The sequence below is a fragment of the Capricornis sumatraensis genome, chromosome 14, assembly GCF_032405125.1.
Source record: "Capricornis sumatraensis isolate serow.1 chromosome 14, serow.2, whole genome shotgun sequence".
Classification (NCBI taxonomy): Eukaryota; Metazoa; Chordata; class Mammalia; order Artiodactyla; family Bovidae; genus Capricornis; species Capricornis sumatraensis.
The window spans coordinates 12054327-12081975 of record NC_091082.1 but is presented as its reverse complement, the minus strand read 5'-3'; the positions used below and the strand labels follow the sequence as shown (position 1 = coordinate 12081975).

Genomic DNA, 27649 nt, shown 5'->3' with positions numbered 1-27649 from the left:
AGTCATGTCTGACTCTTTGCAACCCCATGGATTGTAGCCCGCCAGGCTCCTCTGTCCATGAGCTTCTCCAGGCAAGAATGCTGGAATGGGTTGCCATTCCAGTCTCCAGGGATCCTTCTGACCCAGGGATTGAACTCGAGCCTCCTGCATTGCAGGCAGATCCTTTACCATCCGAGTGCGTGCGTGCAAAGTCACTACAGTTGTGTCCAACTCTGTGCGACCCCATGGACTGTAGCCTGCCAGGCTCCTCTGTCCATGAGATTCTCCAGGCAAGAATGCTGGAGTGGCTTGCCATTTCCTTCTCCATTACCATCTGAGTAGTTATAAATTACATTAAAAACAAAGGCAATAAATTTCTCTAATTTTAAATAATAGCTGTGTTTAACAACTAGCTCTCAAAATGAAAACTTAACAATTGGCTTTTATAAGCTGGTATGAGCTAGCCCAGCATACCGCTGAATTAGTGCCCCAAAGGTAGCAAGATTCAACTTTCCTTTTGATGTTTTAGACTATAGATGAACTACTGATAGCAGAGGTTAGAGGGATTTTGGACGATTAATAAGTAAAAACACAGTCCTTTCAGCATGCCAAGGAATAACCTGGGGTTTGTTTTGATTAACTTAAAATCTGTCTATATATAGCAATGATCATTGCTCTTTATAATTTCAACTTATTTTTTTCAAGCTTCAACCAAGAGTGATCTTCAGACTCAGGGTGTGGTTCATGCAGAAGGTGGCCAATGGCTGAAGCATCTTGGTATCTTCCTTTCCAGCTGGGTATCTTGACTCACTCTCACCAAAAGTCTGAGCCAGGGAAGAGGAGAGCAACTTGAACAGCCAGGTAAACATCTAATGATTTGCCCAGGGAGGTCCAGGTACAGAACCCAATTTAATTTCTTTTACCCCACCCAGTATCAGTGAAGATGAGAACCAAAGCGTCGAGAGGTGCCTCCGCTGCCGCCCTGGCTTCCTCAGCCCTTTGAGCTGAGCTGCTGCTCAGGAGGCTGGACGTCGCCGCCCGCCGCCTCCTAGCTCTTCCTCTGGTAGCTCTCCAGGCTCTCCATTCCAAGTGCCTTGTCTTGAGTAGGACCTACCGGAGAGAAGACAGGTAGCACGTTGCAGCAGCTCTGATTAGCCCTTATTTACTCCAAGACCTTACCCAGGCTTTTTGTTTCCCTGCTATTCACTGGCTCACATCAGGGAGCCGAGTGGAAAGTCAGACCTACTGATTCTGGCAAGCTAGTTGGTGGAGGCAGTTTGTTGAGACTAGTGTCTAGGGCTTGGGAAATATATACTTCTTTTTGTCTTTTGTGAACAGGGAACTCATTTAAGTGTTACTCCCTGGATATTCAGCAAATCTTTCTTGAACGGTGGCTTAACTGAAGGCACCGTGCCTAAGGTTGGACTGGACCACACGGGTACCTACCACCTCCGGCTCAAGGCTGGAGTGGGTGCTGACTGGGGGCCCTCACACTGATGTTTAAAGGGAGCTATCTCCGCCTACTGAGGGACAGGGCTGAGGCTGTCTGGCACTTCAGTCTTTGTGAGGGGTATTTTGCTTTCAATGATGAGGAGGCAGGTTTGCCCAGGCAAACCTTCTCTTAAGAATTGGCTACATGCACAGCTGGTTCAGTTGCTGGGATTTTGAGAGCTCTGGGTGGAAAGGCAAGGAAATAGCTTTGGGACTTCCCCTGCCTGGGGGCTCCAGGAGCGAGACTGTTCTTAGGGGGTGCCTCTGTCCTGAACAAGCTTTTCTTTGCCACTTGGCCTGAGGACTTCTATTTGAGAAAGAGACTTGGACTGGAGTCAAATCCCAAACTGCAAAGAGATGACCAGTTAGGCTGCTGGGCCAAGTTCCAGCCAAGGAGGCAGGCTCTGCCTCTCAGTGCTTGGCCCAGGCTGGAAAGCGATTCTTGGCCCCCGGTCCCCTGGCCTGGTGGGATGCAGGAAGCCAGGTCACAGACCATGGCCCACTCCTGATGGAGAAGCCATGAGTCAGCCTCTCCCGCTGCTCCAGCCCTGGGAGCCCAGAGCGGACAATCGCAGGGCAAAGCAGGAAGGGGGAAAGGAAGCTGTAGAAAAATAAACATTTCCTTGCATTTTACTTGGAACAGAACATCATTTGTGGCGTGCTAAGATCCACGGCATCTCCCACACACCCCCCTGCTCGCTTTTCCTCCTCTTGTGTAGAAATAGATTCTTTCCTTACCTGATGAGAGTCCAGGGTGCATCCTGTGGAAAAACAGGAGCAAGATATAGAAGGTGAAAGCCAAGCCACCAAAGATCACACCGCAGACCAGGAAACTATAGCTGCCCTGAGCCTGGAATATCTGCCAAAGGGGAAAACACAGAGATACAGGCCGTCAAAACCTCACATGAAGATGTATTGGAGGAAGCGGCCTTCTCCGGCCGTGGCAGGGTTTTCAGTCAAGTTCAGGCCCGCCACACCTATAGACAGAAACACAGGTAGGAGGGACATCTGGGCCTTGTTTCAAGGTTATGTTTCTGGAGGTAGCAGAAATCCTGCTGTGCAGCAGCGGTTGGACCCGCTGACCCCTGCAGTCCCTTTCAGCCCTGTGTCCTGGACCCTTTGAAAATTTCCATCTCCTCCTTAAAACTCCAATCATATTAGGTGTTTCTGTACCCACAGGCCCTGAGCAGAACTCTGCAGAGAAGGTGTGTATATATGTACATATATATATATATATATCCTGTTATTATGGAAAATGTAAAACATATGCCAGCATGTTTTATGGCGTTCCTGTGGACCCATCACCAGCTTTAGCAATTAGCATGTTTGCTCTGTACCCTTCATGTCTTCCTGCACTAGATTCCACTGTGGTGAACCCCAGGTATCACCTTATTTCAGCATAGAGGGTGTCATAAGGGGGAGCTCTTCCCCTGGTCCAGCAGGGCGAAAGGAGAGGAGAATCGCGCAGTGGTTAGAGGGATTTCAGAGACTGAAAGGCCTAACTCTGGACATCATCTCTGTTGGTTATTAGAAGTGTGACTGAAGGCAAGTTGCTTAATTTCTGAGTCTCAGTATCCTCTCTGAAAAGAAGCATCACAATGTCTACATCATAGTCTATGCTAAAAAGCAGATGGGTTCTTTTTCCCTGCTGAACAAATGAAACGTGGGTATGTTTGAAGGGAACTGGGCAACTTGGCCCTTGATCAGGCAGGAGTCGGGCAGAACGCTGGGCCCTTTGTAGGGTGGCCAGAGGTGAAGAGAGGTGGGGCAGGGAAAGGGGGCTTAGGGGGATGGGAAGGAGCTCCATTCTTGGGCCTGCAGCCCAAGCCTGTCCCAGGCTCTGAGAGCTAAACATTCCCACGGGGCCCCTGGCCCCGCTCCCAGACACGGCTTGTGTTTGCTTTGGACCATGCATCGTGGCCCTTCACATCTCCAGTCCCGCATTTGGAGGCTCAGCTTCCAGGGGTGGCTCAGAAGCGGAAACAGGTGGCACAGACGGAGTGGGCCCTGCTTGCCGTGCGGAAGGCCCGGGGAAGGGACAGCTGGGTTCAGGAGGGGCTGGCCGCATCTTCCCACTGCCTGGAGGGGCGTGCCCCTCATCCCCCCACCCTGGGTCTCCCGACGTACCGAACCAACCAGCATCTGGAGGACCATCTCTCCGACGCCCGCCCCCGTCACCAGCACTGTGGTCGCACAGCCTGAACAGGAGAGAAGGATCGGGCTTAGTGACGGCAAGTTAGGAAGACATGTCTGCTGCCATAATCCAGGGGGACTCCCGAGGTTTCTCACACGTGAGCCCTTGACCTTGCTTGGGTCTGTCATTATATTATCTCCCAGTTCTGAAGCCTTCAGTTACTCACGATTATCTTCAGCATTTATTCCAAGTTGCTTAGCCTGGCATTCAGGGCCCTTCCCAGTGTGAACACCAACTACTTTTCCAGGAAGATTCCTGCTCTCCCCTGCCAGGCAGGCCTCACGCCCCTGGCATTGCACTAACCAGCCAGCTTCTGATCAATCTGGCCACGTGGCACAGGCCTTCAGAGCCCAAGCTTCAGAGTCACACCCGGGTTCCAAGCCTGCTCCGCCACCTACTAGCTACGGGACCTTAGGCAATTCCTCCCCTGTCTCTTTGGTAAAATGGGCATAGGATCTCCTCGGGGCTGCTGTGTGGATAACCCTGATGCAAACACATGTGAGCCATCAGCACAGCGCTGCCCACAGTAAAGCCTCGAAACCAAGCCGGTTCTCTGCTTAAACCCTTCACACTGCCGTCAGGGTCAGGGCCAGATGCTTTAATGTGGCTTGCATGGGCGCTCTTATCACCTGCCCCACTGCAAGCTCAGACTATCACACTGTCTGCTCACAAGCCACCCTCCAGCCAGGAGAGACTCCTGCGTCTGCTGACCTGCACAGACGCTCACCGCCAGCTTCTGACACGCGCCTTCACCCCCTCCTGAACCCTCCTCCTCCTCCTCTTGGTCTAGAAAATTCCTTCGTGTTTGGAGATTGCCTTCATTATCATCTTCCCCAGCCCTGAGCCTGCATTAGCTGCTCCTCTGTGCTCCTTCTGTCCCCAGCTCCCCGCTCTCGTGTAGCGCCCCCTCCGCCCGCCCTGTCTGGCAGGCAGCCCACGAGAGAGCCCGCGCCTTGAATTTTAGTTCAGCCTGTCACCAGCACCAACGTTTGCTAGACACTCAGAGATCAGCGTCGTCTCCTCCGGCATTCCAGGCCCCCGTTTTTCTCACGTAGGTGTACCACCGTCTCAGCCCTCGCCCTCACAGTGCTCACTGCCCTGCCTCTCCCTTCCCCAGCACGCCCTTCCTCTGTGACTTGACCCACCCTGGGCCAGCTCGGTGCTCCGTCCCCTCCGTGAGCCTGTCTCTAGATGGTCCGTAGCACCCATGTGAGTGTCTACTCTCCGCAGTAGCGTCTATGGGCAGGTACTGTGCTAAACCCTGAGGGCACTCAGGTGACTCACCGGAGTTAACATCTATACTGAGCACCTGTGAGCACCTTACGCTGTTGAGTCAGGAGCTTTGCATGCCCTCCAACGCACAGGACAACCCTAAAAGGAAGGTATTGGCATTCTGATTTTGCACAGAGAAAAACTGAGGCTCAGAAGCGGGGAGGAAGATGAATTGCGCAAGGTGACAGAGCCGGAAGGCACGGAGGCGAGGTGGACCTTCAGGTCTCCTGCTGACCTCAAAGCCAAGCTCTGGCCTCCGTTCCTCGCTGGTGCACTCAGGGTGCATGTCGAGGAGCGGCAGGTAACGTTAGGACGAAGGTGGGACGGACAGGCGGGGCGAGGACAGGGAGGGGGCTCGCCTTCCCAGTGGGGTCAGAGGCTCCCGAGGGTGTGAAAGGGGCGGGGCGCCAGCAGGCAGATGAGAGGGCGTTCCGGGTGAAGTTCCCGCCTCTGCCAAAGTGTGGAGATAGCGGGTTTTGTGCCATCGAGAGGTGGCAGGTGATTGAACCAGGCGGCCTCTGAGGGGAAGCAGGCAGGGCGGCTGCAGAAAGGGAGAGAGCTCCAGAGGAAGGCGTGAGGGCTGTGAGCAGCTCTGCGTTTCCAAGCAGTCCCTCTGCGTCTGCAGAGGGTGGCAGCCCAGGAAGCGGCCCTCACCCTGGCTACGCGGTACCATCACCCGGCAGCATCACCCGGCAGCTGGAGTACATCAGACTGTGTGGAGATGAAGCCCAGGCTCTGTTACAGGGGCTCCGGGTGATTAGAATATGGAACCACATTGAGAACCTCTGATGGAGGCAAATCGGAAGGCCAGGAGACAAGCCAAGAGCTGCCATGGCACAGATGGGGGTGATCAGAAATCATGAAAAGGTGGGCTCCATTAACTATTCCAACCAGGTGAGAGGTTGATAAAGGCCTGAACCAAGGCAGGGATGGTGAGAAAAGAGGAGCGATGGAGTGACCATCTGCAGCAGAACCAACCGACATAACCTTGTTATTATCGTTAAACTCTAACATTTGCTGAGCCCTTTAACCTCTGTGGGATATACTAGGTGATATGTGATACCCACATCAGCTCATTCCTTCATTTACTTCTTTGAAGTTTGGGGTTTCAAGGATCCTGGTCTCAGGATCAGCTCAGCAGATGGGTGGGCTGTAGCACTAATTGCTCTGATCCCGTCTTGCCCCACACTCCAGCCCCCAGACACCAACTCCCCCCACTCCTGCTCCAAAGAAATCACTCATCTTTAGTGGTGGTTTTCCAACATTCTGGGGAATCTGATTACGTCTGAGGGTAACATTAAATGTTCAAAACATAATTTTTAATTAACTTGTTTTTCTGAAAAAGATCTTTGCTATGCACACTCGGGAGGCTACAGAAAGGGAAGCTTAGTTGAGAGAATCAGAGGTTTTCTAAGAGGCCATGTCACAACCGTGAATCAGGTGTGGAGTCATTGTTCCAATCCTCTGTTTCCAACAACATCCACAGGAAAACAAAGCAAGCAGGTACTTTTACTGATAAGTTATAAAACTCTTTCCCTGTGCTATCATTTTTCCCATGCATATTTGGTTTTCCTTGAACTTGGAATTTCCAGCACATGCATATTACCCAAAATGCCAGCTGTGTGACATGCTCAGTTGGTAAAGAATCTGCCTGCAATGCAGGAGACTTGGGTTCAATCCCTGGGTCAGGAAGATCCCCTGGAGAAGGAAATGGCAACCCACTCCAGTATTCTTGCCTGGAAAATCCCATGGACAGAGGAGCCTGGCAGGCTACAGTCCAGGTCACACAGAGTCGGCTGAGCGACTAAACCACCACCACCACCACCAACCACTATAGGGAAAAAGAAGATGGGAAAGAGGCGCTCACTGCTTGTCTGTGGTCTGAAATCTCACGATCCAGCATATGTTGAAAGAAGGGGGCCACGCGGGTCGGAACAACACTGTTTGTGAGCCTCTCCCACATTCAGGCTGTGAGGCGGTGGGCAGGGACCTTCTGGCTGGAAGGCCCCGGAGAGAGGGTGGGCGCGGAGGAAGGAGGGGCTCACCTCTGTACTGCAGCACGTCCTCGGTGTAGGCCAGCATGCTGGGGAAGGTGCTGCTGAGGGACAGACCCAGGCTGGCCGTCCCCACGAACAGGAAGACCACGTTATGGGAGAAAACAAGAAGCACCAGGAACGTCACCACCACGCCGACCTGTCACAGCAGAGAAGGGGGCGCTGAGGAGCTGGGGAGCAGCTGGGTGGCCGCTGAGAAAGAAAAGCCGGTCCGTCTCCAGACGAAACGCCTCCTGGCCCCGGGCGGGCTGTGTGACTAGGGCACGGCCCTGTGGAGTGCGCGGGAACTGCACCTTCCCCAGCTGCGCCTGCCAAGGAAGGAGAACGCCGAGGACAGGAGAGACCCGGAGAGAGCAGGGCGCGCAGCCCCCGGCATCGCGCGGACGGCCTGCCGCGCAAGCTTAAGGAGCGGTCACCTCCTGCTCCCCTCCGCTTACACCAGGGCCCCAAGAGCCACCTGAGAATCGCTACACTTGGCACGTTTGAAAAACACCCAACTCAGGACTTCGCTGGCGGTCCAGCGGTTCAGAACCTGCGCTTCCATTGCCGGGGGGCGTGTGTTTGATCCCCGGACGGGGAACTAAGATCCCACATGGGGCGAGGTGTGCCAAAAACAACAAACCGCACCTCTCTCTCCTACGTTAGCCTGATTGACAGAAGACGCAGGATGCCAGGGCAAGTTAGCAACTCCGCCCCCACTCGGCGTGCCCCGCTCGCCAGCGGCCAGCCCAGCCGGGGCCCTCAGCCCGCTCCCCAGCTGCCTACCAGCTCCTCACCCTCGCCTTGCCTTCCAGCCAGGACACAGACTCCCTCTCCCCATCTTCTTCCCTAGCCAACTGGAAGCGCCCTAAAGCCAGAGAGCTCCACTTAGAGAACGCGGCAGCCCAGCCGTTCCCTGCAGGGCCCCGCACACAGCGTGTGTGCTCATCAACCCGTGAGTGACTCTTGAGATCCAGCAGAACATCAAGAGCAGAATAACCCTTAATTTTAAACGGAGCGGAATCTGAGAAGAAATCGCGGGGGATCTGAGACTTGACAGCTGCACCCTGTTCAGGGCGGTTCAGTTGTGGTCCCAGCAACCTGCCGAAGAAAAGCACCTAAAGAGCTTACAAAACTCAGACACCCGGGTTCCACTCCACTCCCCCACTCCCCGGGGCCGGGGCCCAGGAATCTGTATATTCCAAAAGCACATGGGGTTGAGGGGCCTAATGTATTTGGGAATCACTTGCTGTAGGATAGTGTTTTTCCAAACTTCTTGATGACAGGAACACCGCCCCCCCACCTCCAACCCCCACCCTCGGGTGTCTGTTGACGATATAGATTGCTAGCCCCTACCCCTGGACATTTGGATTCACCAAGTCTGAGTTGGACCCAGAAATCTGATTTTCCTCTTTAAACCCAGCACCCCAGGTGAGTTTATTGCCAGTGTCTGAGTCCCGTGGAGGCCTCCGACTTCCTGCTTTCTCCCAAACTCAGAGTCACTCTGTCTTTAAGCAGCTGGCCTCGTGTGCTGGAGAGCCGGGCCACCAGCAGCCTCTGTACCCTCATCTTCTCCCCCAGGGGGATCTGCATCACGCCACCCCTGCTCCACACGCTGCCCTCCGACCCCTCGCCTCTCCCTGGCCTCCCCATTCGCATCCCCTCTGATCCCGTGTCCTCACAGGCTCCCTCCCTTTCTCCTCTGCCTGCAAACGCACTCACACCACCCAACTCTTGTCAAACAAGCCTATTCAGCTCCTCACACGTCTTCCTTCTCTCCCTCTCCCTTCCCTTCCCTGCTCTCAGCCCCCATCAAATCCATGCCCCCTGCAAGTAGAAGCAATGAGTCCTCACCACTAACCCGCACCACCAGGGAATTCCCAAACTCTTTGAGTTTGGCTTCTACGCCACCCCCACCTCCCAGCTACATTGAACAAAAGTTCTTTCTTTTAAGTCATCAGTCAGCACAAGGCCCAATCCAAGGGCCTTTCTTGGGGCTCATGACCTTTGGCCTCTATGGTGGTGGTGGTGGTTTAGTCGCTCAGTCGTGTCCGACTCTTGCGACCCCATGGACTGTAGCCTGCCAGGCTCCTCCATCCATGGGATTCTCCAGGCAAGAGCCTCTACATTATTTCCCCACCCTCTCTCCTCTAGAAACTCAAGAAAGTACATTCTGACAGTGGATTGGACTTCTTGGAGAGGTGGTGAGTTTCCATCCACTAGGGGTGTTTAGACAGATTTTGGACCCCTTGGAAGCAGTATTATAGAGGTGATTTGAGCCCTGGTCAGAAGTTGGGCTAAACAACCTTACAGGAATCTGTAATCTGGACCTCTTTGTCATAGGTGGTGGCAGGGATACTCATCAGGATGGAAAGTCTTAACCACCTCTCAGGCCCAGACCTCCAGAGAGACTAGCTCTTTGAAGGTCATCCTACGTGCTACTCTGGGAGAGCTGCAAGATGCAAATTCCCAGGCGCCATCCCCGAGATGGTGGCTCTGCCGGCCACAGCACTCTGACCCCCTCCCTGGGCACCAGGGTGAACCAGGAAGGGTCGAGGTCAGCCCTGCTTCCCTCCTCGTCCGGCAGGCTGTCAGCGGGGACCTGCTCCCGATACAGCAGTCACTTCCTGTAGCCCCTTTCTTCAGTGGGTACAAAGTCTGAGCCCCAGAGAGAGGAAAGGGCTTTTCCAAGACCATGCAAGTAGGCCGCACGCCTTGGGTTTCCACCCCAGCATCTCTTTCCCACCCTTGTACGACGACATTCCACTCCCGCCCCCCCCACCCGGGGCAGAGTCCAGTCTGAGAAGGTGTCCTGGGGCAGGGCTGTGGCACGGGGTGAACGGTTCTTCTGGGTCTCCAAGCAGTGAAAGGGGCTGCTTACCACATTGATGAAAACCATGGTGGCTGGCTTTACTCTGGAGGAGACAGGAATGGAGATGAGCCGGCCCAGGGTGATGAAGCCCCAGAAGAGGCTGGGGAGGTAACCGGCCACCTTGTGTCCCACGGACAGCGGCTTCTCCACTGCATAGCTGTACACGAAGGCCGAGTATGCGCCCTGTGGGGAGATGGGTCCCGCTGAGCACACCTGCAGTGTCCCCAGCCGGGTAGGCGTGGTCTGGGCCAGTGGGGACCAGCCCTGCTCCAGAGGCCTGGAGCCGAGCCCACCCGGGACACATGGGCCTGAGCTGAGGCTGGAACCTGAGTGCCACAGCCCGCAGACAGTGCCCACGGGAAGCCTGCAGATGGTGCCCACGGGAGCCAGGGGCTCAGGAAGGCGTGTCTGGGTCCCAGAGGAGCCCCATGGGGTCCAGGCAGGCAGGCAGGCTCTGCCCCCCTCAGCCAGAGCAGAATTTCACTACATGCCCCATTTAGGAGGATTCCACAGAAGGTTTTTTGCTAAAGGAGGGGTGCCGCAGCTAAAAAAGGTGTGTACAGGCATCTCATTTTACAGATGAAAGGGCAGAGGGAAGTGACTTGCCCAAGGTCACACTGAGCATTGGAAGTCAACCAGTTCTGTCACGAGTACTTTCTACCAGGTCATCTAGGCCTTCAGGGCCTTTTCTTTGGAGAGTCCCTCATATGGCAACCAGTTTCTCAATCAGCCACTGCAAACAGTCCTAATCTAATCCTGCAGAGGTTTCTGGAGAAAAGCAGTAAACAGAGTAACAGAGGTCACTGGTGGCTAGCTGGGCCCGGATACTGCCTGTAGCTTGTTTACCACGTGGCTTGAGAAGCCGAGGCTTGGAAAGTGTTCCAGGAAGCAGAAAGCCTTAGCGTCTATATGGCATGACCTCTACCTGGGGGAACAGGGCACTGCCCCTTTGAAAAACGTGTAACACACCAGAGTCCCTTATCCACAGGGTTCATGAAAATAAAAACGGAACAACACAGAAGACCAAGGTTCCCAGAGGCTGTATTCTAGAGAGGCTCTTCCCTGGGACTTACGCTGGGTTTAAACACTCGGATCAACTGTACTAGAGGTGCGGTCTCTAGGAAACCTTGATCCACCTCCTTTCTCTCTCCACACCTGGACTTGAGGCTCAGGGGGTGCCCCATGAGGGGCGCCCTCCAAGGGCAGGCTCACCGTCAGCCCGTCGGTCATGAACAGGACCAGGGCGGCTGTGATGTGGATGGCGAAGAAGGAAGAAGGGACCCCTCTGAAGTTCTTCCTCTGGCAGCAGCTGAACAGGTCCTCGTGCCCTGGATGGGACACAGGAATGGGGGACAGGTCTCAGTTCTGGCAGAAAGGAGACCGCTTCCTGCCTCCCACCTTCTCCACCTTCCGACGGCTCATGAGGACAGCCCCTGTCCGTTTCGCAGGGCGGTTGGAAGCAGGGCTCAGAGAGGCTAGGCAGCGTGCCCGAGGTCACACAGGCAGGGTGCCCGAGGTCACACTGCCAGGGTGAGGCAGGGTGGGGGTGCGAGCTGCTCTCCTCTCCTCCTTTCCCGTTTGCTCCATCTCTTGCCCCTCCCCACAGCCCGAGACCAGCAGGGCCAAGGGTTTTTTCCCAGCCATGACCACCTGTGATCCACGTCTGCCCTCTGGGCGGGAGGGCTTAGCAGGGGAGCCTCGGAATGGGGCTTTGAGCCTGAGGGCTCCTTAGAGTCCCCACCTGGGTGGAACTGGGGGGACAACGAGGATGCGTCTTCCTTCTCAGGAGGCTGTGTCTCCAGGGTGAGCTCGTCTGCAGACAGCAGCAGGGGCCTCCTCTGAGGGCAGCAGCCCAGCAGGCGCTCTTTGGACAGCAGATACAGCACGGCCAAGGGCACCGGGAGCTGGGGGCGGGCAGAGGGTCAGAGCCCGCGCCCCGCCAGGCGGCCCGTTTCCCAGCCTGGCCTGCTGCACCCCCTCCACCCAGCTGTGCGGCCGAGGTCTGCATGGTCCTGGGAGACGACGGCTCCTTCCACAGGGTGCCCCCTGAGAGCCAGCCCCAGCTAACTCTGCCAGGTGCCTTGACCCCTGCAGGCTTGCTGTAATTGCTGCCAGACTTCAACTGCAGTCATTTCCCTGAACAGACAGGTGCTTCTCACACGCAAAGCTTGGACTCGCATGGGGCCTCTGCTGGCACCGGACGTGCAAGAGATAAACTCCTTTCCAACATCCTTGTCCTGAGCAGGGCTGGAAATGGCCCCTCACACTCATTCACGCTGGTAGAGCATGTGATGCTTTAGAAAGGAGTTTGGCTTTTGTTCATCACAGTTCTTTAAAATGTGCTGGGGGAAACCATTAAACCTACTTCCCAGGTGGGGCAACTGAGGCTTGGAGTTATCACTTAGTCTAAACCTGCTGCAGTGGGAAGGTCTGAGAGCATTAGTGTGGGCCACATAGCTGACCTGAGGCAGGATTAGACTGGCGCCCAGGCATCCTGATTCTAACCAGTGCTGTCTCCATGTCAGGGGCTGTTCTGGGTGATATACCTCACGAAAGCACAGGGGCTGCCCTCAAGGTGAACAGAGGCAGGGCCTCCTTTAGATTGAGAAATGCATGCTACGAACAGCACGCACGCAGAGCCCAGAGTCAGGTTGACTGATATTTGCGTTGTCGCTTAGGTTTTATGAACTCCCCAGAGCAATGAGAAATGTCTCCTCTCCTGGAGTTGCCTCCACCGCCTCCCTCAGGTGCCTTGCCTGTGTCTAACCACCCTTGCTGCCAGGAAGTCCTTCATCAAGTCCAACCTCTGCCCTTCCTGCTGTAACTGCATCCTGGCTCCTTTTGCTTTAGAAGAAGAAGCCCTGGGAGCTATGGAAGTGTCCCAGGGGCCAATGGGCTCCTCGGGGCTCACAGGCAAAGCTGGCACAGACATCAGCTAGCTGCCAGCCTCTGCCTGGCACTGCCCTGGGCAAGCCTCTACCTCGCCTGGAGACAGGCTGGCTCACACAGGCATTTCCCCAAGTCAGCTAAACACCACCCCTGTGCTGGCACCTCCTTGGGAGCACTTTGGGAGCCTCCTTCCACTTATTAATGTCAGTCAGGCAGACCCCAGCAGCGTTACAGCCATAAACCAGGCCTGAATGGAGGAGACGGCCCTCCGGAGTCCTGGGTCTGATGCAGGAGGTGAAGCCCTCTCGCCAATCTGATGGGGGAAACAGGAAACCCACATGCAGAGGCCTCTGGCAGCAGAACGCCTGGGCGAAGGCCAAGGGGAAACAGCTGTAAAAGAGGTGTGCTCACTCAGGTTGGGCTTTCCAGAGAGGTGGGTGGTGGGAAGGACTTCGCCAGGGTTGGCTGATGTTGCCAGCAGGAACACACTGGATCTTTATTAGGAGCCCATTCAGGAAAGAGAGGCTCCACCTTAAAAGCCAGAGGATGCCAGGTGGGCTGGCCTGTGTGTTTGCATTTGCCCACATGCATGCTTAGCCCATTCTCTTCTGGGGTGGACTGTTTATCTTCAGACACAAACCAATGGGAAAAGTCCGGAAATCCTGCAGCAAACAAAGTGCCTCCAGTCTGTGCCTCATGGAGCAAGAGAAAACAGACCTCGGGCTTAAGCTGGCTGGACGTTCCGGCTTCCTGGTCCAGAGTCTCAGCCTTGACATTGTACTGACAGGGCGCTTTGCCTTCCTAGGTCCCCCTTGGAGGACAAGGCCCAAAGCTGCATTGTTCCCCGAACAATGATGGGCATGGGAAGAAAAGGGAAGGAGCAGAGGGAGAGGGGTGCGCTTTTGAGGCCCTCCCGTGAGCACCCTGGTGCAGGGAAAGTTACAAAAGAGAAAGGAAGTGAGCAGTCGATTACAGGGCAGCTGGGAGGGCTTCGTGCCGGAGGCCAGGGTTCCAGCCTGGTCAAGTCTCTGACTGGCCCCTTTACAGGCCCTGGAGCCAGTGACGGTCTGGCTGTTTAGCGGGGCTGCTGCTCCTGCTAAGTCGCATCAGTCGTGTCCGACTCTGTGCGACCCCAGAGACGGCAGCCCACCAGGCTCCTCCATCCCTGGGATTCTCCAGGCAAGAACACTGGAGTGGGTTGCCATTTCCTGCCTTCTCAGTTAGTGGGACTGGGTATCCTCAAAGGCCTCTTTCAATACTACCTGTATGGCGCCACTCTGAGGCCTAGCCTGCCTGCCTTGGGACGGGTGACAAGACAGACTCCAAGTCAGAGTGACAAACAATGAGGCACCTGCACCCCACAGCCAGGCAGAACCCCCCCCCAACCCCAGCGCCTGCTCCACCTCCACCCCCCACCTCAGCGCCTGCTCCACCTGCACCCCACGGCCGGGTGGACCACCCCCGCCCCAGCGCCTGCTCCACCTGCACCCCCACAACCCCAGCGCCTACTCCACCTGCACCCCACAGCCAGGCAGACCCCCCCCAACCCCAGCGCCTGCTCCACCTCCACCCCCCACCTCAGCGCCTGCTCCACCTGCACCCCACGGCTGGGCGGACCACCCCCGCCCCAGCGCCTGCTCCACCTGCACCCCCACAACCCCAGCGCCTGCTCCACCTGCACCCCACGGCCGGGCGGACCACCCCCGCCCCAGCGCCTGCTCCACCTGCACCCCACGGCCGGGCGGACAACCCCCACCCCAGCGCCTGCGGCACCTGCACCCCACGGCCAGGTGGACCACCCCCACCCCAGCGCCTGCTCCACCTCCACCCCCCACCCCAGCGCCTGCTCCACCTGCACCCCACGGCCAGGCGGACCACCCCCACCCCAGCGCCTGCCCCTGCTGCTCCCAGCCATCGGCCCTAAGCTGGCCAGGAGCTGGCGGGGGTTCCCCATCCTCTCACTCTGTCCCCAGCCTGGGCTAACCTAGGCTGCAGGGCCCCAGGGGGCTTCCAGTCAGGTGCGAGTCAGCCCTGACTTGGCAGAGGAGCATGCGAGCTGGGGTGCAGAGGGCCCCGAGACCTGCCCTGGCCACTGTGTGGTGGTCTCCCCGTTCTGTCCCCACCAGGGCAGCCACCTCATGCAGGGCCCCTTGGAGGTCATCTTGTCCATCCTCCAGCCTCCATGGGGGCCCACCTCACAGCAGGAACAGGAGAAGCCCACTAGTGACTGCGGACCCCAGAGGGGAGCCTGGCGTGTCCTGCAGGACTCTGTCCCGAGGTCCACTTCAGCTGCCCTTGGAGAAGAAGAGCTGGTTGCCTTAGGGGAGCTCCGAGGACTTGGAAGTCAGCCCTGATGTCATGGCGCTAAACCTGCTCACTGTTTTACCTCCTTGGAGAATCTCAGTCCCAGGGTGTCACAACTGAAGGGCCTTAGAGGTGACCTCCTGCGACTCCCTGTGGTCAGGATCCATCTCTGGGGGTCAGCTTTCCCTTCTTCCTGAAGGCACATCTCAGCCCCAGTCCATTTCTCAGAAACGGAAGAATCTGTACTGGGAGCTGGTATGGCCTGGTAGGGGACTGTCCACTAGCCCTCACCCAGCCCTGCCCAGGGCCACTCACGTTGATCAGAGCCATAATCCAGAAGGCATAGGACACACGGGTCCCTGCCCCGTCCTGCGAGGGCACCCCAGGCAGCGTCCGGTTGGACCAAGGCTGGGCCTCAGGGTGCTGGCGGCCCAGGACCCTGGAGGCATGGAACAGATGGCTGCCGGAGGTGGCATTGGCTGTGCTGTTGGCAGGCAAGCAGTTGGCCTCAGACAGGAAAGGGTCGGCGATGAGAGGGCTCAGCAGTGCACCAAAGCCCACAAAGAAATGGAGAACCTGGCGGGGAAGAGAATTGGGGGTGGTGAAGGCGCAGCTCAGGCTTTGCATGACCCCACCGTGTGCCCCATCTGGGGAGCCCCTGCCTGGATGCAGCAGAGGGTGGGAGGCAGAAGGGGTGAGGAGTGAAGCTCCTGTCCCCACCTTCCTGCCTGAGATAACTTGGGGACAGTGGCCAACCCCTCCCTCACTCCCTTCTTTCCCAAAGCTTAACCCTCAGCTGGGACTATCCCCATGCTAGAATCCACCAGGTAACACCCCAAAGGGAAGAAGGGTTGATAAAGGGAAGGGCTGGACTAGAGTCTTGGGCAAGAGGGGGGAGAAGGATGGAAGAAGAAACACAGGAGATGAGAGAACAGCAAGTCCTTCCATCACGCCCCTTCCCAATTTACAAAGAGCCTTTTCTCATTAGCACTTAGATTCCTGTGACTCTCTGCGCACACTGGTCATCACCCTGTTTTAGAGATGAAGACACCCAGGTCTGGAGATAACAGCCAGTATGGCCCAGCTGGAAGTGGTCAGTCTGAACCTGACCCTGCTGCTCTTTCCAGGTCACCGTCCTGGCCGTGAGGAAGGGACACCCGGCCTGGGCAGGGGGCTGAGGAAGCTCCTTTGAGCCCCGCCCCGCCCCAGCCCCAGGCCTGCCGGGGGCTCACCTGGAGGAAGACGGCCGAGTCCTTCTGGTAGATCCTCACCAGCTGCATGTTGGCCACGGTGTCGATGCAGCCCATGGCCAGGCCGGCCAGCGCCATGACGGAGGCCAGCACCTCCACATCCCGGCAGAAGGGGATGGTGGCGAACACCAGGGAGATGGCCAGGGAGGAGGTGAAGAGGGCCCACAGCGACTGGGCCAGGCTGCAGGGTGGGGGGCGAGGTCAGTGGACGGGGCTGCAGCCCTTCGTGTGAGGACCCGCTCAGCCCCATCTACTCATCTACTCGCTGGGTAGGCCCCCAGGGAAGCCGAGACATTCCTCTCATCCTCTGGTCCGAGGGTGAAGGGAGCTGTGGCGCTCTGTCGCTTATTAGCTATAGGTTGTGGGCAAGATGTCTGAGTCTCCTCCAGTGACAGTCCCTGCCACACAGGGTGGTCATGAGAACTATGTAAGGGATGTTTCACAAGGCGTAACTGCTATTATTGGACTTATAAAAGTGATCTTGCATCATTTGCTTTAAACTGTTTGCTGATAAACAATTATGATGTGAAGATACCTCCATCCCTCCCAGGGAAGGTGTGGGGTGAACCGGTTCTGAGCGTCTCCAGGGAGCTGTGCCACGTATGTGAGGCTGGAGGTGGGCCTGGGAGGGCGGCCAGGTGCCCCCCCACACACACACACAGGTGTAAGGCACACCAGGCCCTCTGCAGGCGCCAGGCCCAAGCTGCCCAAATCAAGCCCTCAGCCCAGGTATCTGGGTAATCTGGTGACCCTTCTACGTGCCCGGCAAGTGTCCAGAAGCGAGGCCCTCAGCCTTCCCCACGGAGCGGTGTCTGGGTGGACAGCTTTCCCTGGAGGAGCCCAGAGAGCTGCTGAGAGTGAGCACTGCACGGAAGCCTATGGCTTTCTCACGGCCTTTCGGGTATACCTGCCCAGCAACCAGACTCTTGAGAAAGGAAGGGAGCCTCGTGTTTTCTGAGGCCAGTCTGAAAGGCTAAGGTGGGGGCAGGGGGCAAGGAGAGTGGGCAGAAGAAGGTTCTGGAAGGGAGGGCTTGTAGAGGAGGCACCTCAGATTATGAGAAATTGGAGACCCCTAGAAACCTCCATCTGACTCTCCAGACCTGGAGGGCTGAGGGGGTTGGTGAGAGTCAGTATTTACACGTCAAGACCGGCATTTCCAGCTCACTGACAACAGTGAGAGGCCCCAAGAGACACCTCAGACTGTCTTTTCCTAGGAGCTCTTGCCTCTGACCCTTTGGGCACTCAGCTTTTCATCTCGTTCCATCTTTGATTAAATCCGTTATCAGAAGGGCTCTGCTGATAGTAGCGGATTGTTATTTCCTTGTTTTCTTGTTCTCTTGTTTGCAGGCTGGTCTACCCATCGTGACCACTGCCAACTCCCAGCTCAGAGCTGTGTGTGAGAAGGCAGGGGAGACTCAGCTGCCAGAAGCGGAGTAAGAGGGGGTCGTGCTGCGGGGAGGCCTACTCGGGCCCCCACCCCAGCCCCCGTCCTGCTCCCCCCACACCCCTGGCCTCCGGCACAGACAGCCGGCCTGCTCCCCGAGCTTCACGTGCTTCTGCTTTCTGCTCCCCGGTGGGTCGTCTCCTGGTACTGGCACCGAGAAGATGGCCACACCTCGCAGGCCGACAGGCCTCTCAGATGGCTCTCTCCCCTTCCTTTCCCTGCACGAGATTGACTGGGCAGCCTCCGGGGTGGCCTGATTTCAGGGGTAGCAGAGGGTCCCCGTCTCCTCCTTAAGGTCTCCCCTCTGAGCTACTCCATGGACTGGCATTGCGACTTCCTCACTCACCACTTTCTGGTAAAGCACAGATGCTCCGAGTACAAAAAGGTGAAGTAGGACCCTAAAGGATTACTCCTAAAGCTCTCCGGAAAAACACTATCATTCCTGTCTTGAAAAACCTGGATGAGAGTGGTTAAGTAGCCAGTAGTACAGTCCTGGGGCCACCTGACCTGGGGGCGGTGAGCTGAGAGGGGAGGGAATGTGGGAAGGTGTGGGGAAAGAAGAGAGAACTAACGTTAGGTGGGCATGAGAACAAGGACACTTGTTCCCAGCGTCCACGACACTTGGTGCACACGACAAAGCTGTGAGCTAGACCCTGCAACTGGGCCTCGTGTGACTCACAGGAAACGGAGGTCAGAGAGGGATCAGAGACGGCTGGGAGAAGGGCTAAGAGAGCAGTGGACAGATCCCAGGCCGCCGCCCAGGCTGCTGACTTGTTCTCTGCGCCATGCTGCTTTTCCATGGAGGCGTGTGCACACACATGTGTGTGCGTAAAAAGGCAGGCGCTGGGCCACAGACCCCGCCAGGCTGAGAGGAGAGCGTGAGGCCAGGTTCTGCAGAGCCTTGGACTTAGGAGGCGCAGCAAATGGCTGAAGTTACTAGAAACGAATGGACCCTCTGCTTGTGTTCCGGGAGCTCCAGCTGCTTCCCAATAACGCTGGCTCCGTCGCAGGCTTCCTAAGGACACTCCTGCCTTCTGCTCTTTGCGGGACCCACAGCTGGACTATGCCTGGACCCCATCCCTGAGGCGTTCGATCTGGGGTTGCTAAATATTGCCAGTGAGATGGGAATGCTTGAGGAAGGCCTGTCTTATCACCCCACGCAGCACGGCCTGGACAAAGGGATCAGAGACGGTGAGCAGGCTGCTGGTATGGTGACACAGAGAAGGAGACAGAGGTGACAAGGTAAAGAGTCTAGTGGGCCAGGTGGCCCGAAGGTGCGGAGTGAAACAGCAAGCGGCTCGGGAGATAGGGTTGGGGCTCAGAAGGGCTAGGGGCCAGTGGGCAGCCCTGCCAGGCCGCTCCTCTCTCCAGTGGGCACCCTCTCGATTTGCTGTTCTAGAGAGGGACACTCAGTTTCCAGAGGGGGGCCTTTTGTTCCCACGCCCAGGGACAGACAGGAGAAAGGGATGGAAAGAGAACTTGAGGAAAGGAAAGGCTAGAGGTAGGCTGGCCTGGGAAGTCCCTTCTGCTAACCCCGGGCCAAGCCGGGCCAGCTCCTGCCAACCTCAGGCCGTGGTTTGGGCTTGCAGCCTGCCAGCTGGGTTCCTGGGGTGCTCTGGGGTGGGGTGGGGTGGGGGCAGCCAGAGGTGAAGACCAGTTCCCAGGAAATGGGGACAGCTGCAACTCAATGAACATTGGGTTTGCATCCCAGGCTGCTTACCCTCCCCAGCTGTTTTGGTGGGGCTGTGCCCAGTCATTTTAAAAAATCACCCTGAACAAATTTATTTAGGATGGTAATGTTGTTATCAAGAAAAAAGGAGTCCTAGAGACATCCTAGAGCCAGACTGAGATACACTAATTGGCCTGGTCACAATGATTTGGTCAAGGGTCCCTTCCAAGAATGTGGGTAATTGAAAATCACAGAATAACAATGTCATTCCCTGGTGGCTCAGACAGTAAAGAATCTGCCTGCAATGCACGATACCTGCGTTTGATCCCTCAAGAAGGGAGTGGCAACCCACTCCAGGATTCTTGCCTGAAGAATTCCATGGATAGCGGAGCCTGGCAGGCTACAGTCCATGGGGTTGCAAAGAGTAAGACACGACTGAGCGACTAACACTTTGCACTTTTCTTCAAGGTCACTGCCACTTTAGCAGCACGGATGTGTTTGTAATCAGAAGACTGGTCCTAGGCCCACCTTTGCTAGTTCCCAGGGGGTGGCTCGGGGCAAAGCATTTACACTTAGCCCTTCTGAGCCTCAGTTTCTCTGCTGTACATCGAGGATGGTGAGCACTGCCTTGCAAGGCTCCTGTGCGGAGGGAGTGAGATGTCCGCTTGTCCCCCTCTGCTTAGCTGTCCGCCTCCCTCGCTCAGCCATCTGCAGCTCACCTGCAGGTTCCAGGCTGCCCCAGGGGGACACACTGGCCCACTCAGCATTCAGGGTCAGAGGCCTAGAGCCAGCTTTTGCCTGACCCCTGGCCCTGCGCCTGGTTCTCGCTGCCAAGCCCTCTGGGGCGATCCTGTGAGGCTGGCTGGGAAACTACCAGAGTGGCACCAAGGACCGAAGAGCCCTACCCTCATTTTACACATCGGGAGGTGGGCCCAGACGAGAGATCGGTGTGAGACAGGCCCCGCGGGGACCCAGCTTCTGACCACAACCTGGGAGAAGGCCAGTGTGGTATCACTGCCTGTCCCTCCCTCGTTTGGGTTCTGAAGCCAGTGCAGGCTGGTGGAAAGAAGGGCCCTGGTCCCCCAAGACAGTCTGGGGAGCCCTTCGTCAGGAAGCCGGGGAAATGTCCGAGTTACTTATTAACGGCCCCACACAGGAGGTGCAGACAGGGGCAGGAGCAGAGTCAGGCCCTCTCCGCGGGCAGTGCTGAGCTGCCACCCACCTTGGCCACGTGACCTTGAGCACGGCTGACTGCTCAGCCTGGGGCTCGGCCTTGCCCAGAGGGCACCTGTGACCCCCACACGCCTGCGCTGGCTTTTCTGGTTCTGTGATAAGAGGTGGGGCTGCCTGGCTCCGAAACAGGGGAAGGGCTTGAACAGGCAGATGTCAGCCAAGGTCCCACCCAAGACTGCCAGGGTGTGGGGAAGAATGCGGCCTCATTCCCCTCACAGTTCTACCGCAAGGGAGTCCCTCTGTCCACCTCGGACAAGCTCCTCCCCGAAGGGCAAGGGTCAGAAGGCAGACCCAGGAGGCGTCAGAGGCATCCAGACCTTCTCCACTCCACAGGGGCAAGGGTGGGCTGCAGACTCTGGTCCAGCCCGGGAGAAAAGGGAGGGCTGACACTCAGTAGGAGGGGCAAGGGAAAGCCCTCCAGCGGGGTCACCCCCACACTCACACCCCAGCCTGTTTGATACCATCTGCTAAGGCTGAGGGGACCCTGAAGGAAGAACAAGGGAGCCTGACTTGGGAGGGATCTCAGCCAAAGGCGGCTGCCCCATTAGACCCAGATCACGGCAGCAGCCTCGCATGACGACGTCCCCTGGCCCGGCGGGTGCTGGGCCCACACGGAGTGCCCCCTGCACACTGGTTAAACTTGTAGCCCTGTCTGCCTGAAACGCCTCTCCCCACACCCTTTGCTTGCACGGCTCTCTCCTGCAGTCAAGTGTCAGCACAGAGAGGTCTTCCCCACAGAGCTAAAGTAACCCCAACTCTGTAACTCCACATCCTTACCTTGCTTTATTTCCTTCATCTCACTAAAATCGTCCTCCAGAATATAAGCACCTTAGGAGCAGAGACCTGTGTCATATTCACCCTGAAAACAGGGTCTGGCTCAAGAGATATTTGTTAAAGTACTGAATTAAAGGATAGGATGGGTTTTGAGATTTTTTTAATTAAAAAAAAATTGAGATATAATTTACATGCCATAAACTATCTATTCAAAGCACACAGTTAAATGTTTTTTCAAAAATTTATTCAGAGTTATGAACTCATCACCATGATCTATGAGCATTTATATCACCCCCAAAAGAAACCCTTCACCCATTAGCAGTCACTCCCCGTTCCTCTCTGCACGAACCCTTAGCCCTAAGAAACTACTCATTTACTTTCTGTCTCTAGAGATTTTCCCAACTCTGGACTTTCATGAAAATGGCACCATAAGAGTGTGTGGTCTCCTGAGACGGGCCTCTTTCACTTAGCATAACGTTGTCAAAGATCACCCATTTATAGAATGAGTCAGGACTTCGTGCATTTTTATGACTGAATCATATTCCATTGTGTGGACAGACCACATTTTGTTTGCCCATCCATCTGCGGATAAACATTCGGCTGTTATGAACAGCTGCTATGATGCTATATAATGCTGCTATGAACACTCATGTACCAGTTTTCGTGTGGACATGTTTTCAGTTCTTTGAAGAATATACCTAGGAGTGAAACTGTTGGGCCAGACGCTGTCTCCCGTGGAGACAGATTTTTAAAGCCCCGGTCTGCTGCACGCTGGAAGGTGGACAAGCTGCTGGCAGGAGAGGAGGAGGCTTTCTAGATGGGGGACCAACCCGGGTCTGGCTCAGAGAAGGGAACTGGCTTTCGCACTGTGTTCCCAAGACCACCTCTGAGCCACCAGGGAAGCCCAGATCCCCTGGAGAAGGAAATGGTAACCCACTCCAGTATTCTTGCCTGGAGAATCCCATGGACGGAGAAGCTTGGTAGGCTACAGTCCATGGGGTCGCAAAGAGTCAGACACGACTGAGCGACTTCACTTTCACTTTCACTTTCCCAAGACCACGGGGAGCCAGCATCCTGGGGAAGTAGGTCAGAGAGTGGCCTGGGGAAATGTCCACGGAGACCGGGTTCCATGCAGTGGGCAGGGGAGAGTCAGAGGTGGGTCTTGGGAAGGTGGGACTTGTAAGAAATTGAGGGAAAAAAAGAAAGGTAGAGAAAAAGATAGTTAATAGAGCAAAGAGAAGACGAACTCAAGCCTTTAATTAAGAGCACACACGCAGAGGAAACACCCAGGCAAGGCTGGGGAAAGGTTGGGGAAGCTCTGAAAGTCATTTATCTGCCCTGATATCTTTGAGATCAAGGGGTCTCCCAAACTGCCCAGAGTTGTAAGACAGGTCCCCGTGAAACCAGGAACAAAACCCCAACCTTTTGTCTAAATACCCACCCCTTCTTCCGGTCTGACAAAGTACATATCTACACACCCTGCCAGCTAGGTGGCTTTGGGCTTTTTTCTGAAAAGTTTCCTGCTCTTGATAAGATTTTTCTAAGGAAGGTCGTGTCCAGCTTCTTCTAGCCCTAAACATGCCCTTCTCCCCTCTCGGCCTACATGTAGTGCCTCCTTTGAGCTCTCGGACGGTGTCAGAAGAGAGGGAGAGCTGGTCCCCTGCCTCCCCCAGAAGAGGGCTCCTGCCCTCCTCTGCACCCAGGCTGATGTTGAGGCTCTCCACACCCAGTCCCTCCAGAGCACGTCCCCGTGGAGGCAACCGGAAAGCCGATTCAGCCCTGCTCCTCGGTGCAGGCCAAGGTCTGGGCAGGACCCGAGCAGGAGCCCCGAGAAAGGGTGCTGCTCTGACTGTCCCCTCCCTGGCGTGTGCCATCCCACACTTTCCCCGCTCCCTCGCAACAGCTGGCCCTCCCGTCCCAGTTTGTTACACCAACCCCCCACTGCAGAACTCGCAGCACACTTGCAGTAATCACTTAAGCTGAAAAGCACTAGCAGCGGTGGTATTAGCATTTTAGCTCTGGTGAGGCCGGAGCTCAGGAGTCGAGGCTGAGAGGCCGATTTCAGGCTGGCAGAGGTTCTGTTTGCTTTGAGGATGGAGGACTGTGGTGAGCTGTCCAGCTCTAGGTAGGTGATGACTCCTGTCTATGCACAAGCCACTCCTGTGACCTCCCTCTACTTCCACTGACGTCTACTTTGCTCTTAACCAAGGGATAGGATTAGGACATGTCGTCTTGCCATAGGAGGACTGAGGTTCACAATTTAAACCTGAATCACAGGTGGGACACACTCCCCGTGCCCTACCCGACCCCCACCCCTCACGTCCCAGCAGGAGGCCCCAGAAGACCACAGTGTCCTCCCCGGGAGTGTCCGCTTAAAAATCCTCAGCCCATGAGCATGGACCGTATGCCTCTGCCTGGAGAGTATACGGTATAACTTGTACCCTGCAGAGCTGAAGCTGACTACTATGAGTCAGCTTGCTTTTTTATGAAAAAGCAAGAGGCATTTCCAAACTATCTGGTTCTAGATACAAATGCGTGGGTTCATATCCTGGCCAGCTTAATAGCTCTGTGAACTGGGGCAAATTTCTTAAGCTCGTTGTGATTTGGCCTCCTTCTGCACAAAATGGAGATAATAGACCTTATCTACCGATTGTCATGAAGGTTAAATGAGTTGATACAAAAACGTTACTAAGAAAGAAGTATAGGCTTGTGTGCTCAGCCATGTCTGACTCTTTGAGACCCTGTCAGGCTCCTCTGTCCAAGGAATATTCCTGGCAAAATACTGGACTGGATTGCCATTTCCTTCTCCAGGGGATCTTCCCCACCCAGGTATCGAACCTGTGTCTCCTGCATGCCATCACTGGCAGGTGGATTCTTTACCACTGCGCCACCTCAGAAGCCCAAGTAAGAACAGTGCGTGGCACGGCCTAAATGCTCAAAAAAGCAAGCCATTATTGCCACCATGATTATTCTCCTTTTCCCTGAGCCAGTTTCCCTTCCCACTGCCTGTTTAGAGCCCCTCATTGAGTAAGGAGCCCTGAGGGAGGTCCTGAGTAGGTAAGGAAGAGCTGGCCCAGTTGGGTGTGTATCTTTGCTGTTCTCACAAATCCTGGCATGCCAACCTGCCGTTTAGAATTATCCTCATTCCCTTTCCTGTTCTTTGCCCTACACAGGTTTCTAAAAAGTTCCAGGTAAGGGAGCTTTTGTAAGTCAAAATACTTAAAAACAAAAACAGAAAAATACCCTGAATGATTTCTAAAGAAACCCATAGGCAGAATCAGAAAGAATCTTGAGCTTTTTCTCAAGATTTTCTGAGTTCTCCACGCATCCACTCTTGTACAAAACCCACAGAAACACTAGTGTCCATAAGGACACTTGCTTCTTAAGAGGAGACTTCTTTGGTTTACAGGAGGATTTTGGCTGTGGGGATAATCACTCGTGAATCGATCATGCTTGGTCAGCTGGGCGGCATAAAGTGGGGTCTCCATGCGTGGACACTGTACTCCTCTCCATCAGCTCTCGGGGACCCGCCTCACAGACACTTCTAGCAGCGAGCGGAAGGGCAGAGCTTCGGCCCAGAATCCCATCCCCACATCCCCCCAGAGGCTTCCACTGTGGCTTGGTTCCCAGGCTTCTGCTTGTCTGAGGCCACGCAGTCCAGGAAACCACCCAGCCAGAAGCCAGGACTAGGGACGCCTCCAGCAGCCTCTGGCTCGCAAGTCATCCCGCCCCTGCTTTGAGTCTCCTCTCCCCGGTGCCCCAGGAGAGTGGATCCTGCCGCCTTTCCAAAGGGCTGCATGGAGGTGGCCCTGTCAAATTCAAGCCTGGAGAACGAGGCTCTGCCATGGTAGGCAAAGGGGAGCCTCTGGAGGCCGTGCCAGACAGAGCCCAGAGCCCTGCCCTGGGGCAGACACTGGGCAGGAATAACATGGGGTGGGAGAAGCGGGGGGAGACCCCAGGCCAGAGATGGAGGGTCACCTCACTAAGCTATGGGTGGGTCACCGTGCACCTCCCCCTTCGGTGAACTGAGCGCTAAGGTCCTGCTTGTCTCAGAGGCGGAAGGGTGCTGCCTGCAGGGGCCAGCGCAGGAACCCTGGCGCCCCCGGGAGCAGGACCACACAGGACCCACCAGCCCTGTGGTCACCAGGGAAGAGACACCCTTTGTTGGCTGCTCTGGAGCTGAGGATCTGAGTCGAGCTGCCCCAGGGCACTCTGTCCGGCTGCAGCCAGCCCTGGCATCGAGCACAGCCCCTGAGGTCCACTCCCTCTCCTGCCACCTCACTTCCAATTCCGCCCCCAGCGGCAGGGGCTAGGGACAGACCTCAAACGGGTTGTGCCAGAGGCGACCCCGCAGCCTCTGGGAGCTCGCTGCCACTCTCCCTAGGGGCTTGGGGTGGGATAAGCAGCATGAGGGCTGGGTCTATGAGTAAGGGCAAATAAATAATCCAAAAGTCACCTTCAGTCTCCGGAGAGAGTTTTGGGGAGAGAGCTGGGGAGGGGGTGGGTCGGGAGGCAGCCCTCCGGCTAAGGCAGGGCATGGCTGGCAGGGCGGGGAGGGGTGATCGCGGCCTTCCGGAGGCAGGGGCGACCCCCGGCGCGAGCCCCGCGGGGGGCAGAACGAGGGCGACAGGAAGGGCCGGGGGCTGGCACTCACGTCCTCTTGAAGACGCCCCCGAGGGCGCTGCCCAGCAGGAGGCAGAGCTGCTGCGAGAAGAGGACCCAGGAGATCTCGGGCAGCGAGCTGCGCGTCTGGCAGCGCAGGTCCAGCAGCGTCGGCCCCAGGAAGGCGATGCACAGGCCGAAGCTGAAGAAGACGCTCCAGTAGGTGAGCGTGGGCTGCAGGTTGCGGCGGAGCAGCCCCGACACCCGGACGTCGCAGCCCATGGCCCCGGCCGGCGGGCTCGCGGCTACTGGTGCGGGCGCGCGCGGTGCCCGAGTGCCGCTTCGCCCGCCCGCCCCGCCGGCGGGAGGGCCAGCCGGGCCGGGGAGCCCGGGGCCGGGGGAGGGGCGGGGGCGGGCGGGGAGGGGCCGCCCGGCGAGGGGCCCCGCCCTCGGGCCCAGGGAGCGCCCGGGGCCCCGCTCCTGCCGTGGGCACCGCGTCCGGGCCCGCGCTTTCCCCGCGTGGTGCCAGGCGCGGGTCTCGCCTCCTCACCACACCCAGGTTTCCGCTCGCCCCCGGCTACGGGAGATCCTCCGGGAGCCACTTGTCACCCCACCCCGTCTCCCATCCAGCTCCGTGTCTTTCCAGTCTCCCTATCCGGCCCCCCAGGGTCGGAGGGCCCTGCACGCCCATTGGCGAACTGGGCAAACTGAGAGCCTGCGACGTCCAGTAAGGACCCCCGGAGGCCTGGGAGCGGGGTCTTCCGGCGCTTCTCTGAGGCTGGAGCTGCTAGCCCCCCTCAGACAGCGTTCTGGGCTGTGCTTTCATAGTGAAGGGACCCCGAGCCCTCCCCGCTAAACTAGGGGCTTCGCTGATGGACTTCGGGCGTCCGACAGCGCCCGGTCTCCCCCTGGAATAGAAGGCAAAATCTCCTGCATACGTTTTTTCTCGTTAGAGTATTCCTGGCTTTCACCCCAAAGATCGCTCTAAGCTCAGCAGAAGGGCCTGAGACACATCTCCTTGGTGCCCAGTCCAGGTGGGATGGAGGAACACGGCGGTGTTCTTCCGCACACAACTCTCTCCTTTCCTCCTTATTGAGAAGGGGGCGAGAGGAGGGTGGGAAGCGCAGGGTAGTGACTTGGAGGAATTCTAAAAATCGTCCTCGAGGGAAAGAAGAAAAGAGTTTTGGGGGAAATTGCTTTTTTTTTCTTCCTTGGAAGAAGAGCTGGCTGGGGGGTGGAGTGGGAGGGTGTTAAACTCCAGACTGGGAGTCCTTCCAGGAGCCTGCAGTTGACACAGGCTGTTCCTCCCCCCAGGTGGCCACGTGGCTGTTGGGTCCTGTGTGGTCCTGCTCATGAGGGAGCCAGGCACCTGTCCTGCACTGACCTCTGGGGCAGAGCAGAAAGGCCCCTCAGGTCACGCTCTGGTAGTGGCGGAAGCCATGACATCATGACCACTCGCCCCCAAGGGGGACCAAGGCTGAAAGGGCTGAGGAGAGAAGGGGGTGGGTGTCCCCATGATAGTTTGACATGTGGTGGAGGCAACCAGCTTCTCTTGCACGTGCCTGTCCCCTCTCACTGGGGCACCCTAGCATCTGCTCCGTCCTCCCAGTTTGTGGGCACCGGGGTGGGGAGCCCCAGGGTCC

At 56.8% G+C, this 27649-nt stretch overlaps 1 protein-coding gene across 1 annotated transcript; it reads right to left on the bottom strand.

The window, feature by feature from the left end:
* Positions 1–1027: 1027 nt before the first annotated feature.
* Positions 1028–26288, bottom strand: MFSD4A (major facilitator superfamily domain containing 4A). Its single transcript, XM_068986382.1, has 10 exons — positions 26059–26288; positions 16267–16465; positions 15350–15610; positions 11588–11745; positions 11054–11180; positions 9851–10024; positions 6982–7129; positions 3598–3668; positions 2209–2329; positions 1028–1089 (listed from the first exon to the last, which is right to left on the bottom strand). The coding sequence occupies exons 1-10, from the start codon at positions 26286–26288 to the stop codon at positions 1028–1030; spliced, it is 1551 nt and encodes a 516-aa protein (XP_068842483.1).
* Positions 26289–27649: the final 1361 nt, after the last annotated feature.

Excerpts from the sequence above, each read along its gene's own strand:
- MFSD4A (XM_068986382.1), bottom strand. The coding sequence starts at position 26,288 with ATGGGCTGCGACGTCCGGGTGTCGGGGCTGCTCCGCCGCAACCTGCAG. Across the intron at positions 10,025-11,053 it reads TCATGACCGACGGGCTGACG|GGCGCATACTCGGCCTTCGT; the intron begins GTGAGCCTGCCC and ends ATCTCCCCACAG. Across the intron at positions 2,330-3,597 it reads TCCAGATGCTGGTTGGTTCG|ATATTCCAGGCTCAGGGCAG; the intron begins GTACGTCGGGAG and ends CCCCTTTGGCAG.